The 15,738-nt window shown below is 51.9% G+C and overlaps 1 protein-coding gene across 2 annotated transcripts in view; it reads left to right on the top strand.

Moving 5' to 3' along the window:
* The window catches only part of SSBP3 (single stranded DNA binding protein 3), a 152,938-nt gene that overhangs the window by 103,580 nt on the left and 33,620 nt on the right, over positions 1-15,738 (top strand). For both annotated transcript variants that reach the window (XM_037501084.2, XM_037501083.2), the window contains exon 5: positions 4,766-4,855. In XM_037501084.2, the coding sequence (XP_037356981.2) occupies positions 4,766-4,855 (90 nt within the window). The remainder of the gene's footprint in view (positions 1-4,765; positions 4,856-15,738) is intronic.

Below are 15,738 nucleotides of genomic sequence, written 5' to 3'. Positions count from 1 at the left end.
CTTCGTGTGAAATCACTACTGAGAATCAGATCTGGGTGGCGAGGGGTGCCTGGCCTATGTGGCAGCAGCGAGTATGGCATCAGCTATCATGTGCCTATGCACACGCATAGGCCAGGGACTGCAGTGAGCCCCAGGGCGGGGACCACCCTGGCATCAGAAAGAAACCCTACTCTTCAGGGAGAAAGCTAGCCTGGGTCAGCCCTCCTTGGAAGTCTCCTTTGCTGTGAGCAAAATTAAAATACTTTGCAGGGGGAACTGCTTTGGGTGTTTTCTGAAGGCACCTTGAGCTTTTCAAGTTGACTGTACCCCAGAGACTTAGAGGAGGCAGCTAAGCTAGCTGCAGTGGGCCACACCACCCTATGCAAGGCCTGTTTCCTATTTAGAAAAGAATTTTAAATCCGTTTTTAAAAATGTACAAGTTACCAGACTGCATGCCTGGTTTGATTCTTTCTTGAGTCAGTGTGCCTGTGCAAATATGGATACATGTTGGTGAGGAGAGCCAGGGAACCAGAACCCAAACGTCAGGCTGGTTTCTCCAGACTCCAATAACAGGTTTCTAGGTGGTTTTGACTGTTTGATTTCTAAGTAGTGAACAGAGATGACTTAAAATCCAGGGCACTCTGGAAAGAGGATTGCTCTCTCGTTCATACAGGGAGCTCTTTCTACTCCCCTGGGTGTATGGATTGGGCTAGGGTGAGCAGTTTGGAAGATGACCTCTGAGAGATCAACTCCTCTAATCCCACTCTTGGACACATAGGGAAACTGAGGCCCAGAGTGCAAAAGGGACTCCTCTATGGCCTCCCAGCCAGGATCTGAGGCCACACAGGAAGTCTCTGGCTCCTGAATCCAGTGTTTTCCTCCCACACTCCAGTGGGGGAGTTCCATCCTGTGTACCTACCACAGCCAGCATGCTGTAGGCCTCAGTGAATGTCAGGGGGTTTGGGCTTGGGTTTTGTGTTTTTAGAGAAAATTCACAGGAGACACTTTGCTGAGTGCCTTAATGGAGCTCTCTAACTCAAACCGCAGGGAAAGGTTGATTCCTAGCAACCCAGAAAGGTCTGACTCCAGATGGCCAGGTTTGAGCAGGTCTTTGAATAATAAAAGCTATCATCATTTATTGAACACCTGCTGTATGCTTCACTGTGTGCTGGGTCTTGAAGCTAGTTGGGTCCTTTGGATTGGACTTTGTGAACAAAGATTATTTCTTAACCCTTTGGTCTCCATATATAACTGCTTGCTGCTTCTCATATTCTTTATGCTTTTGTACCCTTCTCTTATGAGGGTATGTTCGCTTCATAATCAAATAGCAGTCACTGTCATAATTTGGGACACAAATTAGGCCACTGCTGAGTTACTTAATTTTGCTGCTAGAGAAGTTTCTTGCCACCTTAGTCACTGCCCACTTGGCCTTTCTTTCTTTGATGATGTCAGAGAATTACAACATATTTACTAGAACCATGGTCACCCTGGTCCTGACATTCAAAGGACCACCCACCTACCACCCACCTGCCCCCAGTTCCAAGAACCATTGACTCACTCTTGATTTCCTAGGGCAGTGAGATCTTGGGGCGGGGGAAGGGGGTGGGACTTGGTTCTTCACGCTCAGAGGTTAAAGTTTTCATTTAAAAGTTATATGTATATTTTTTATCATAAAGAATCCCTCTTTTACATCCTCAGTACATGATGAAGGGAAAAAGGACATGATTGTTTTACCATACATACAGATTTTCCAAATGACCAGCATAAACCATTTCAAAAACCATTTATGACCAGCATAAACTGGTTTATGACCAGCATAAACCATTTCAAAAGGTAGTGATTCAAAAGATAACACAAAAGAGACACCATTTGTAACCACCAAGTTAGCAAACACTGATTTAATGCCTGTTAATTAAATTGGTTAAATAATGATATCTCTATATCCTCTTAGGCTCATTAGAAAATTGTGTTGTCTTTGGCCATTGAAATAGAGGGGGAAAGTGCTCATTTATTATGTATTTAACAAAATACAGTGATGAGTTTTCTTTTTACTTTGCTGTTTTTTGTTATAGGGAAGTGTTTTATACTAAATGATAAATGTTAATTTAAAGAATCAAGTTGGCAAAGTTTTCCAGATCTTTCTGTAAAAACAAAGTGTTGTCTCTGGGCTGAAAACTGATCAAGCATAGGTCTGGACTCTTTGAGGAGGAAAGTTGGAAAGGGTCATCTTGAACTTGCTTTCCACATAGACATTTGTTTCCTTGTCTGGAAGTGGGAGTGCTGGCATGCTCTCTCTGAGGCCTTCTGAGGGTTCTGGGAAAGATGGTGTGAAAGCACCCAGCTCAGTTCTGAACACCGGGCTAGCTGGCTCTCTTTACCCCCTTCCAGAGCTGTGCCTCCATCAGACCCTTCTCACCAGACAGGAGCTCTTTCTTCCCCATCCTCATCCCAAGTTCAGATTTAACCGCACTGTGAATAAAACATTTAGTGAGTGCAAGAGAGGGTTTTTGGTTTCCCCATATTTATTGTCTACTGGTCGTCACTGGTCCATGTTTGACTGTAGGACTTGAATAAATTCTTGAATTATTGGAGAAAGGTCATGTTCTGGGAGGGTGCCTCTGTTTTGGAAACATGTTGGCTCTGCAAACTTTATTACACACACACACACACACACACACACACACACACACACTTTTTTTTGGGGGGGGGGAATAGGGAGTGGCTTTTATAAGGGAGGGATAAGCAGATAGCAATAAGCCAGAAAACTTCCATTAAAAAATTTAGGAAGATAATAAAACACATTGTAAAACTCTGATCATTAAAGTGGAGTATTGGAGACACAGGGCAGAATTTTAAAAGTTCAGAAGTAGACCCAGGCCTTTGTAAGAATTTTATTTCAAATCAGGGAGGAGAAGGCAATTGATTCTGTAAGGCATAAGATCCATCTTCTTTACCAAAATAAGTTCCTGAAGGATTAGAGTTAAATGTAAAACCAGGCTCTGAAGGAACTTGAAGAAAATATTGGTGGATGTTTATCTCACCCCATTTTCAAAAACTTTTCTTCTCCTGCTGCTGCGGGGTAATTGTTGGCTATAAATCAGGAAAAGTTGCATTTTCACAGAACCGCCAACCACAAACAAACAACAATGCAGCTAATGGATAACCTGGCGGATTCCCCTGGGCAGCCCTCTTCCCAGATAATGCTGGGGTCTGGGCAAGGCAGAGGCAGGAGTGGCCTCTCCTCCTGAGTGGGCTTGTGGCCTCAGACCTGGGGTGGTGAGGAGGCCTAGATCCTGGATGTTTGGGGATGCTTAGAAGTTGTAAACACATTACAGGATATTGGCAGAATCTCTTTAATTACAGAGAGGGTTGCTTTTCTGCAGGCAGAATCATTTGGAAACGATGGGCTGCGACAGCCAGCCCAACCCCATCCCTATTCTTTACCGGGGATGTGTTAAAACACCCACTGCGTGCCCCATATTGAGTGCTGCCTGCTTCCAGATGTACAGAGCTTTACAGGTTTACAAAACACAGCCCATCCTGTCACTTAATCCTCTGCAGCCTTGATGAGCAGACGAGACAACAGAGATCCCTCCTTTTTACAAGAAAAGGCAGAAAGGCCACGTGAGGCTTGCCCAGTTGCCTCTCGCTGGCACAGGCAGCAGCACTTGAACCCAGATGTATTGGTTCCCAGGGGAATCTGTTCATTTTGCTGCATGCAGTGTGTTCATAGATTCGTACATTACCTCATTTCCTTCCTTCAAGCTTGGAAGTTAGAGGTTCTGGTTCCTATTTTCTGGCTAACAAAAGGGAAGAAGTGACTTCTTCAAGGCAGAAATGGCAAGCTACATTTTTAAGAGAGAAAGGAGGCATTCCATTTCCTGATCCAAGGGTCCCAAAGAACCACGCAGACCCCTAGGAGGTGATTGGTGATTCGGGTCCAAATTCTCAGTCCTGGTAGGGCTTGGGAACCACCCAGATTGGCCCTAGGCTTCCTGCAGGAGGAGCACCTGGGAGGTTTAGAATCAGTGGGGAGGGACAGAGCCTGCAGCTTCCCTATCAGCCTCACCTTGGCTGTGCAAGCTCAGGACCAGGCACAGGCACGCCGGCCATGTGCCAGGTGGGATACAGATTGTCTGGAAGGAGGCCAGACTGGGGAGAGCAACGTCTGTTCACCCCTGGGAGGCATTTGTTGAGGCAGATGTACCAGGTAAATGCCAGATTAGCAGCGTTTTAAAAGGAAAGTAACCACACACACACACAACACACACAACACACACGTGCGCACACACACACAAACACAACCACTACCACCCCCGCCTCCACCCCCATGGTGGGCCCACCTCATCTCCTAAGGCACGCAGGACCCTGATGGAATCAAAATCCAGCCCCTCCCGCTCACCCTCTCAAGGGACATTTACCAGGTGGACCACCTGTCTTACATCGAGTCATGGATAGTGCTGATCTTTGCTCTGTACAACCTGTACAGACTTTTATACAAAACTTCACCTGCCCTCAAGGAGCTGCATCAAGCAGCTGACTGAGTCAGGCAGTCAGCTTAGTAACAGCTACTGCTCTGCAGGGGCCAAGCAAGGTAGACTTTATCCCTGCATTTCAGAGATGAGGAAAGGGAGGCTCAGAGAGCTATTCACCTGCACACTAAGTGGCTTGCCCGGAGGGTCTTCGGTCGACCTGGGGTGACTGGGTGGGGAGATTGGGCTCCAGGGCTCAGAAATCTCTCTCATCACAGTGCAGCTCCTAACCCCTCACCTTTCTGTCTCCACAGAGCGCAGCAGCCGCCCCGAGCCCCGTGCTTGGCAACATTCCCCCCAACGATGGGATGCCAGGAGGCCCCATCCCGCCAGGTTTCTTTCAGGTATGTGCTGGGCCCCGGGTCCTGGGCTCCCCTCACTCCAGGCCAGGTCCCAGGCAGGTGGGAGGGAGGCAGACAGAAGGAAGTCACAGCTCAGTTTGCCATGGTGTAAATACAGTTGCTTTATGCTGGTTCAGACCCTTCCCTCCCCATTCCTTCCACCACCGAAGCCCGAGCAGGGGAGAGAGGAGAGCGAGAGCAGGCCTCTCCCGAGCGGGCTGTGTCAGTTCTGCTGGGGTTTGTCTTCTTCACACCAGCTTCGCGGTCCCGACATGGCCACCCCTGTCTGGGAGGCTGTGGGGCTGCTTCCAAGTCCGTGTGGAGCTGTCTTTTAACAAAGGTTTTGTTGGTTTTTTTTAACAAGTAAACCATTCTTTGTTTCTGTTTTGTTGCTGCTGTCGTTGTCATTGTTTACTTTGCCTGTCCAAACGACAAACCTTAGACGTAATCTAAAAAAACAAAAAACCCACCGTCTTGGCGCGCCTTGCCTTCCTTTCCCTCTGGTTAACCACTTGATTCTTTCCAAGTGTGATCACAGCCGGCATCCCACCAGCATCTGTGCCCGCCGCACTCTGCCTGCAGAGGCAGGAGCCCATCCCACGTGGGCGAGAGCCTGGCCTTCTCCAGTGAGCACCTTGTTGGTCCCTCTCCCACCTTCCCTCTCTCGCTGGGACTTCATGTTTTGTCCAGGTTGTGGGTAGCTGTCACCCCTCTGTGCCCTGTCCTTCATCTCTGCCTTTGCCTCTGGAGGGTTCATATGATTTAAATTAAGCAGACTGGGAAACACCACCTTGGTGAGGTATCAGGGTGTGGGGCTGGAAGGAACTAATATGAAGACGCTCTTGAGTGTAACATCTCAGTCTTTGAAACCTGCCTATGACTGAGTGTTGAGTTTGTTTGGGTTCTCCATGCCTTTAGAAAGGTTAGCACTTCCAGACAAGAATATGGAAAGAGCTGTCACATAGAAAAGAAGGCTTTTCTTACATGAAATTCAAGAATTCAGAACTAGGACCAGTGAGACAAAGTTCGAGGAGACCTTTGTTTGGTGTAATGCAGGTTTTCGCACTGTGTGTGGCCTGCCAGAGACACGGGCTGCAGGAGGCAGGGGCTCCTTGGCACTAGAGGTGTCTAAGCAAAAAACAGGACAAACACCTCTTCAGGATATTAAGGGGATTTCCTCCCTGAGCGAGAGGTGACGTAGAAGACACTTTTTTTTCTTGCAAGATTTCACATCTCAGTTGATATTCTATCACAGGAGAGGAGGGTTAGGTCCCGCAGCTCGCCAGCTAGGAAGGGAATCAGTGAGGCTTGGGTATACAACTGAGATGGCAGGTCCTCCATCAGGATGGCAGCGAGAGAGACGCGTGGGTGGCAGCGAGGGTCCATGGGTGGCACACGTGTGGCGCAGCACAGTCCCAACCTGCTGCCAAACTGGGACCTGTTCCAGGGCTGGAGTTGGGGACAACCCCAGAAGTCAGTGTGGAGGCTCCAGGTTGGAGAAGACCAGGCATTACCAGGGTTCAGGCAGAGGAGAGAGGGGCCGCACTTCAATAAAAAAGTGAGACGTTTAAATGTCAGCAGGGTCACCCCGGCCAAGGAGCAGCCATCTTCCTCGCCATTGCAGATGGGGGTTCTGCGCCCCCAGTGGTAGTTTTTCCACTGTTCCGTCTGGGACAGGGAAATTCTCCCCAGGTTCACATGTCCTCGCCCATGATGCCATCGATGTCCTTGGAACAATGCGGGTGTGACTTTCCTGCCTGGTGGACAGAGTCCCAGGCTCCACCTGCGGGCCTCCCTCCTGAGGCTGCTTACTGGCATCTGGTGCCTAATCCAGGCCACTGTGGTGGGAAGAGGTGGACAAGAGCCAGCTGCACTTCTTCAAGTAGGCCATTGACTTCTATTTTGGCGTGAGTCTAGGGCAAGGCGGAGGTCTGCCTGATATGTGGGCAGCTCCCAACTTCCTGCTTTGGTATAATTGTCCCCGGTTAAAGCCTAATTCCAGGCATACTTTTTGGGCCCTCCCCTGTGACGTTCAGGAGTGTGTGATCAGAAAGCCCAGACTGATTGCTGTCCTTATTTAGCCACTGCTGGACACCATCAAAAAGAAGTAACCTGGACCCTCTTTACTTGATCTTCTTGACCCCCAGTCAGGGTGGACCATCAAGAACCGGCTATGCCAGGGAGCAGGAAGCTGTTTGCCCTGTCCTCTCTGCTTTCTGGGTAGTCTTGACGGACTCTCCCACTGTCTGCCTCCTACCCCTGGGGGCATCATTTCCCTTCAGGATGGGGTCCTTCCTGGCTGTGATGCTGCGTGGTTCAGACTGGGTCACTGCTGAGGGAAAAGGGTATCTCTCTGGAAGGAGGTTGTGGCAGCCCATTTCCGGAGCAGTTGCTCACAACAGGAATATTAGCTATTGATTGCCGGCCCTGCCCCTCGCTCATCTTGCAGGCAGCCACTCTGATATTAGAAGGGAAATAGAGATGGTATCAAGGGTTTTATCTGCTGCCAACAATTGCGCTCCTTCCCCTGCTTGGTCTTGGCCTGGGCAGGCATCTCTGCTGTAGGAGCGCCTTTGCACTGAGGAGCCTGGATTGGTTGATCTAGCATTTGCCAGAGCCTGTCCCAAGGTAACCAGGTCAGGACTTCACCCCCAGCTGGCGCTAAATTTAGAAACCATTGGGGCCTCTAGGGTGGGTGGGAGGGAGTGACTGTTCCCCCATCCAGGCCCCTGGAAAAGTGCATGGGTCTTACTTCCTCAGGTCTCTGACTGCTGTGCTGCATACCTGCTCCTGAAGCCAGAAGGCTTGACCATCCACACATTAGGCTCCATCTGTGTGCTCTTTCTCGTTTGGTGTCTGGGTTTCTGAGGTGGCCAATGCCTGTCTTGTTCTGTGGCATGAGACATGTCTGGTAGCGAGTTGAAGGCTGACAGGGAGGTAGTTTGGGAGACTGACCCAGTCTCACTCTTGGGGAATATTGTGGTGTGCCTGGGGTCATGGAGGCACTTAACAAGGGCTTTCTAATTTTGCATGTTTCTTCTGAAAAGATTGTCTATATCTTGGAGTCCCTAGGAGGTAGTAGGTCACAGGGACCCAGGGAAATGTTTGAATTGAGTTTATGTTGCTCACATTACCGGGAGTGGAGCCCAACCAGCCCCAATGCTCTAGACACAGCATTCTGACCAGGGAGGTGGGGAGAGACTAACAACACCTGTTCTAGTCCCACACATGGCCACTCAGTTGCTGACCAATCTTGGACCAGTCACTCCCCGTTTGCTCACCAGTGGATGGGTCAGATGGTCTCTGAGGGCCCTTCCAACTTGGATTTTCTGCTTTGGATCCAGATGGATTTTATATAATCAAGCAGCTTAAATCAGTTGGGCTGCACATCTGGCAAACTCAGCTTGGCCTTTGCCAGGTCCCCTGGTCTTGGAGTGGGCCCCCAGCTCCTTGGCCTTGAGATGGTTCTACAAGTGGTACTGTCTGATGAGGATTTCTAGGTCCAGAGCTAGAGAATTTTGGGAGGACAGGGGTCACAGAAAAGAGCTCATTGAGCACAGGCTGTTTCTGTGCTTGTTTTGTTTTAAATTCCAATAATTGTTTTCAGTTATCTAGTGTTTTTAGACATGCGACTTAGCTTCATTTCCATCACAGCATTTCTGTGGAGGAGGCATGGCTGTTTGGGAAAGGGAGACTCAGAAAGGTGAATGACCGGCCCAAAGCTAAGAACTGAGGACTGCTGTTGCAGTCGGAACCCAGGCTTCTTGGTCTTAGACTAGCGTTTTTCCACAGCAGCCAGACCTCCAAACATAGATGCATGTCTGATTGTCTATAGGAAGAAGAGAGAATGAGATCATGAGGGAAGGAGGGAGATAGTGGAAGGAGAAAGTCAAAATTAGCCAGTTTCTCCATTCAGATGCCAGCTCTGATTGGCTAGTGGTGACTGCTGAGAATACCGTGTTGAGAATGATTCTGAAGCTATGCCTGGGCTCACCAGTTACTGGTTGACTGTCTGCCTTGAACATGGGCACCTAGATGGTGGTACATGTCTTACGTATTTGCCCTTTCTGATCTAGTCCCAACTTCTCATTTATGGATATGGAATGGAAAATAGGAGGCAGATAGGACTGTGGTTAATGATGATCCTTGACCACCTCTGATGTGAAGGCATAGGGCTTGGCTCTAGGCCCAAATTGAACCAACCACAGTCTGTCTGCCCATGGAGCAACCAGCCTACGAGGGAGGCTGACAGGTAATCCCTGCTCTGAGCACGAAGTAGGCAAGCAGGCAAGGTCTGCCTGCCCAAACAGGAGATCAGAAAGGGCTTCCTAGAGGCAGCACAGCCCTGGCTGAGACAGTGTCTAGAATGAGGTGGATGACGGGGGCTCCATGGGAGGCGAAAGTGAAAAGATTGCCAGTGGTTGTTGATAGACCTTGTTAGGAAAAATGGGGTCCATCCTGTGGGCGGGTGGGAAGCCACTGGAGCGCGCTGATCTGGGTGATGCCTTGGCCTTGTGTGTGTCCCAGAGCAGTTACTCTGCGCCTTTTCTGTGAGCTCTCTGGGAGCAGGGACCTGAGTGCTGGCAACATTGATGATGGATGCTGGCACTGCAGAGACCCAGCAGAGGTCAGAGGATTAAAGGCCATGCCTTCTCTGGAAAACACAATCCTGGGGACCTAGCTCCCTTTGCCAGAAGCCCAGCCCATCCCGCTCTGGGACATGCCCAGATTCTTTCCACCTTGGTTGGGGGACAGTAGGGATTGACATAGTAATGAGTCCTCGTTCCTGCCAGATGAACTCATCCACCCTGGGAAGAAGCTGAGGTCTTTTCCCAGAGAACCCTCCCCATCCGTCATGGGGGGGGGAGAGGAAAAGGACATAGCCTGGTAGCCCAGGAACTGAAGAAGTGACCCAGAAAAGCACAGGGAGAGAGACACATAACCTTGGACCTTCCCCACAGAGAATATAGAGAATCTTCTCTCCTTATCACTTGGGGAAGTAGCTGGGGTTTCTCTGGGAGAGGAGCAGCCTCAGTAGGGTGCTGATGACTGACTTGAAGTCTATATGTGTGGAAGATACTCAGCTCTGCCTCTGCCCTTAGACCCTTGAGAGAAAAGAAGTTGAATTGTAGGAAAACATTCCACCATCCACACTAATGATGAAGTGGTGAATGAGCTCCTTGGCACTGGCAGTAACCAAGCAGAGACTAGATGCCCAGCCGAGAACTTTGAGGACTGTGAGCCTTGGGGTGGGGCAATGTGTTTCCAGGGAGGATCAAAGCCCAGTAAATGAGAACATGCCGATGGCAGTAGCTTGGGCAGTTCCCAGGAGCCAGACCGAGTGGTGTCCATTTCCTGCCTTCCTCTCCAGCGGGAAGCAGGCAGCAGCAGAGGAGTCGACGTTCCTCCTGCCAGAAAGCTGCTGTGACAGGAAAGGCTTCTCTGTGCTGACTCGGGCACATCGGGGACCAGGGGGCCTTGGAGAGCATTGGTTCAATGCTTGACCCCCTTGCTTTTGTGGTTTCCAATGCCCACTTCTAGGGAGGACTTTGTAGGTGGGGGCCTGGGTCTCCGTTTGAAAGACGGCGAGTCTGAAGCCAGGACCTTAAACATTGTGAGCCCTGGCCCGGCTTGTTGATCATCCTTTAGCCCAGGGGCCAGACGTGGTCTTTGAGGATACAGTGACCTCCCAGTCACCCAGCCCTGGAGAGGACTACCCATTAGGGAGACCCTGTCGTCTGGTGGAGGGACTGGGTACGTCAGAGGCAGCAGGAATGATACCCTGGGGGACCAGTGCTGTGGGGGCAGGCAGAGGGAGCAGTTCGCCTGGAGAGCTTCCTCTAGGGACTGACATTTGAGCGGAGGCCTAAGCAGGAGGCAGTTGCCAGAGAGGGGTGGGGACGGGCCATGTGCCAGCGGAGGGAGAGTATGTGCCAGGACGTGGATGTGAAAGGGCAAGTTTGGTATGGCAGGAGGCCTGGATGGCTGGGACAGAGTTTGGGGGGTATCCAGGAGGTGGGCAGGGCTGGACTTAGGTGAGCCATGAATAGATGCACGAAGACTTTCACTTAAAGACAGCCTGGAGCCCTTCTAAAGAAGGGCCCAGGAAAAGCCCAATGGCTGGAGGGGCCAGGCATGGAGCAGGCTGGCCAGTGTGGAGGTGTGGCCCCCTGTGAGGTGGCCAGGGCTGGAACTGGAGGGGTGACTGAGAGCAGTGGGCCCTCATTGGATGCTGGGGCTGGGGGAGAAGCAGAGCCAGGAGGAGACCCAGGGTTCTGGCTGGCTTTGGACCACACTGGAGAGGTCACTGAGGTGAGGGCTGCAGTGGGACAGCAGAGGAGGCAGGTATGGGTGAGAAGCTGGATCTCAGGTGCTTCCACTCCTGTCAGGCCCTGAAGTCAGAACTCACCTTGACCCTCTAAGGCCCAAGAGCTAACAGCCTCCCTACTGTGTGGACAGAGAAACCAGTGTTCAGATTTGCCAAGAACGTTGTTCAGGGAAGCCAGGCCTGGATGGGACAGTAGGATCTAGGACTTCTTGATGAAGCCCCTGTCTGTTGGGGCTCCCCTTTCTGGGACCTGCTCTCCTTCCCCAGCCCCTCACCCTGTCTGTTTCCCTGTGGGAAGAAGGGCAGAGGTGCTGTGAGGGGCGAGTGTGCCTGTTCTCCAGAGGACAGAAGCAGCCCCCTCCTCCCCTGTCCCTCTCCCTGCTGTCTGTCTTCAGACTGACAGAAGGCAGGGTCACCCCTGCTGAGAAGGATTTAGAGAGGAGGCGGGGCACCCCAACTGCCAGGCCCTGTGGTTGGAGGTGGAGAACCGAGGTGGAGGATCACTGCTGTTACCCACCCCCAGCCCCCACCTGTTCCAAGCCAGATTTGGCTCACCCAGCAGCAGCTCCACCCAGTGGCAGCCCCTCCCTACCCCCATTATTCTGATAAAACCTTAAACCTGAAGACCCACATGCAGGTACTTGGGTGCCCTGGGTTGAGTCCAGCACTGCTGTGTGCCCTCAGGGAGCCACCCTCTCCTTGAAGGACCTTAGTTTGCACTTATACCCATCAAGGGGTGCCCAATAGGGTTTTATAAACAAACGCTGGCCACTCTGAAGCACTGTGGTTTGGGCTGCCTCACCCCCCTCCCCTTGCTGTGTACCCATACAAGACCGCCCCCCACAATTGCTTGGCCTGTCTGGAAACGCTAGGGCAGGAGAGAGGGGAAAAAGCCTTTTTCCATGCCAACACCACCTCCACAAAGGTCAGGCTGTGCTCCCGCCCTGCCCGGCAGCCAGCCTGGTGCCTCACGTCTGCCCAGCAGCAGATGACCGGCACCAGGGCTCCTAGCAACAGTGGACAAAAGGTTACTCCTGACGTGCCAGGCTGCCTTCCACAGCCCCCCCCCCCAATCCTCCCCCCCACCCCAGCGCCCTCATAAAAAGAAAAAAAAGTAAGTTCCAGCCTTGCCTGGCGCGTGTGCCTGCGTGCATGCACGCGGACATGTTTGTGTCTGCACACTCGAGCCTCCTCTCCCCCCTTCTGAAAAACGTGAACTCCACATGTCGCACCGTAACTCTCACTGATGAAATGGAAAGTTGAACATAAATCAATGTCTGCCGCCCTGTTAGCTATGCATCAGCAGTCAGTGCCTGGGAGATTTGCTCAGTAACAAAGCACCCGGCAGCTCTGTGGGCCGCGACTGCCCCCTAATGCGGAGCCAGCCCACACCGGGAGGCCAGAGGGGCCTGCCGCCAGGGCTCCCCCACCCACCTCCTGACCAGACCCCCTTCCTCCATGACCCCCCCCCCCATCATCCTTCAAGGGAGAGGAAGAGAGTGTCAGGAATGACCCTTTGTCCTGTGAAACCCGGAGCATCCTTGCTGCTGCTTCTCCATCCCTGTGAGAACCCAGACACCTGGGAGGCCCCAGCGGATGTCGCTTCTCCCTCTGAGCTGCATGCTGACTCCCAGATCTCTATGGATCAGACACTTAAGGATCCGTGTCAGCAGCCTCTTAGGTATTAAGAGCTTGGACTGGCTTATCCTTTCCCCTTTGGACCTGGGTTTTACTTTGGGTTTCTCTTAGAATTGAAATTCCCCCTGTGCCTGAGAGCTGCTGTGCCAGGGGTTGTTAGCTGCCTTGGTGCTGTGGCCACAGCAGCCCCTACAGGAGGCTTCTGTCTGTCATGGTGGGTGAGAGTTCGCAGCCCACGTGCACCGTCCCCTGCCCCCGTGGTTCTGTCTCTTGACTTGGTAAGATCTTGGACTTAAAGTGCCAGCTCCAGACTGCATACTGGGCTCCCCAAGGGGTTCCCTTATCCAGGGACCCCACATCTGCTTTGTGCAGTGACGGTTTGGGGAGCAGGGGCACCCAACTGCATGAGAGGTCTCTGAGGAGAGTTGTCACAAAACACGGTGACTGTGAACAGGGCCTTGGATCAAGACAACCCACTGCCACTTCCTGGCTCTGCGGTCTGGGCCCTGGGATCCTGGGCTATGTAAGGAGCAGCCACTCAGCCCCGCCCCCATTGCCATGCCTCCTTTGTGGAGCTGTGGGGAAGACTGGCTGTGCAGGTCAGTGTAGTCGTAGGTTAGTGATGGGTCATTGCTGCCTCAAGTAGGTATGCCCTGTTTCATGCCCCAGAGGCCAGAGTAGAGTTGGTCCTTAGCTCATCCACAAGCAAGGGCCAGCCTGAGTTTTCTCCTTTTCCCGCAAGAGTCAGGGCCTCAGCGCAGTGAGTGTCTGGGTGTTCCTAAGTCAGCTGACATGTCTGGCACCTCTTGAGCACTAGGCCCTATTTGGCCTTAAACACATTACCTCACTTACTTGCCCACCCTGCTTACCTTCTGGGCCCTGCCACTGTGACCCCTTGTTCCCCGTCCACCTGACCAGAGCCAGTGGGGGAGGAAGAGGCAGGGACGCAGGCTATACATCCAGAGGTGTATGATTCTGCTTCTGCCAGGCTCGTTGACATGAGCTTTATAGCTGGGTCTTTGCCCACGCTCCTGAGTTGCCACCAGTGAATTTCACCTGGGTATCGCTGAGTTTCCTTTTCCCTCCCTGTAAAGCAGGAACGGCTCCACTGCTTTGCCAGCTCTGAGTTTGGGAATGTGGGGCAGATCACACTTCTACACAAGGGCTCCTTACTGGGGCAATCAGTCATCCATGTGTTCAACATGCATTCGGGAGTACGACGTTCTTCCTGGCACTGCTGGGGCTCTCAGGATTGGGAAGCAAGGCGTTCCCTGGTGCCCGGTGTTCATGGTGACCAGGCGGACCCTGGCCTGGACTAACTACAGACCGGTGGGGTGCTTTTCCCTGTTAAAGTCTAGATTCTTCTTTTTTTTCTTTAAAGATTTATTTATTATTTTATACAAGCACTGGGTACAGTCAGAAGCATGGGAGAGTGAGAGAATTCACCAGAGCCAGAGAGGGGAGCAGAACAGGCAGACTGACGATACACTGCTGAGGGGAGCAGCGGGCGGCAGGAGAGGTCTGTGCGTCTTGCGGGACCCTCGCCAGTGGCAGGGAATTGAACCGGCGCTGCATAGGCTGCAGGCAGCTTCGCAACCCAGCGCTCAAACGCTGCGCCACCGGGGAGGCCCTCAAGTCCAGATTCTTGGCAAGACAATCCAAGCTCTTTATGATCCAGCCCCTGCTCCCCTCGCCCTGTTGTTAGACCAGCTGTTGATCCCCAGGAAAAAGGCCAAAGCTTCTGCTCCTGGGGCCAGCCTCTTTCGCTCCAGCACATCTCCATGGCCTATTCTGTAGGCTGCAGACTCTCCCCTCCCCTTCTGGCAGCTCCGGTCAGTTTTATTTAAGAGGATATTGACAGTGTCTTGCTCCAAGGTCAAAAAGGATATGCCCCAAATGTGGATCTCATTAAGTTCCTCTTCCTCAGATTCATTGTAGCCTCCGATCCTAAGATATTTGTGCTGGAGTATCTTTGTGAAAACAGTCTAAGAGTTTGTTGATTAGACATCTGTTCTGGGTTAGTATCTTTCTGGGTCTTGGCATCCCCATTTATAAAATGCATTTTCAGAAGGAGAGACATGAGAGGTACAGTGGTCAGCAGAAGAAACCCAGCCCCTGGCCTCTGAGGCAGCATTGGCTGCTTGGAGATCTAAACAGCTCCTATGCAGTTAGCCAAAGAGCACCCAGCAACAGGTGGGGTTCATGGGGGTCTCTCCTTGGGAGTTTGCAACCCAGGAGTAGCTCAGATTAGGATGAGTTATGTGCGTAGGGGCGCAGCTCCCTGTGAGTGATGTGATAGGAAGGCCTAGAGAAAGGGCGATTCCTAAAGGATTCCATGAGGTGGAGAGGATCCCAGGCACAGCTTCTCATCCCTTCGGTGAGAGTCATTACTAGAATAAGTATTTGACTCAGTATCCCAGTCCCAAAGCTCTGGGAAGTGGTGAGATGACATCATTTTAAAGGGGAGGTAAGCCTCAGAGACAGAGCTGCAGGCCGTGTCCCTGGCTCGTGAGTGTGGGGCTCTTCCAGCAGCACCACAGAGCTGACCCTTGCTTCCTGCTGGGGCAGGCCAGGCCTCTTAGTCTATTGCCTGGGTGACTGTGGGGAGGCTTCCCGAACCCATTTCTCCCCAGAATCCTGCTTCTTTCCCTCATCCTATCCTGTTGCTTCTCCTTAACTGAGGAAGGAAGACCAGTTTGCAGGCTATTCCGAGTTCCCTGAGCAAGAGGCTTGAGAAGCCACCTAGTTGTTCAAGGAGCCACCAAACGAAAGGGGAGATCTTGGCCAACTTCTCTGGACTGAACCCTCATCATCTGCTCTCTGGAGAATTGAGGTTGGACCCTGGCACTCAGGATCTGTGGCTTCCAGAGCCCTTCCCCCACATCCTGGGTGGATTTGATGAATCTTTTTTGCTTTGTGT

Source organism: Talpa occidentalis, unplaced genomic scaffold (assembly GCF_014898055.3).
Source record: "Talpa occidentalis isolate TD23 unplaced genomic scaffold, MPIMG_talOcc4v2.1 talOcc4.9, whole genome shotgun sequence".
NCBI lineage: Eukaryota > Metazoa > Chordata > Mammalia > Eulipotyphla > Talpidae > Talpa > Talpa occidentalis.
This window is presented reverse-complemented; position numbering and strand designations above follow the sequence as displayed.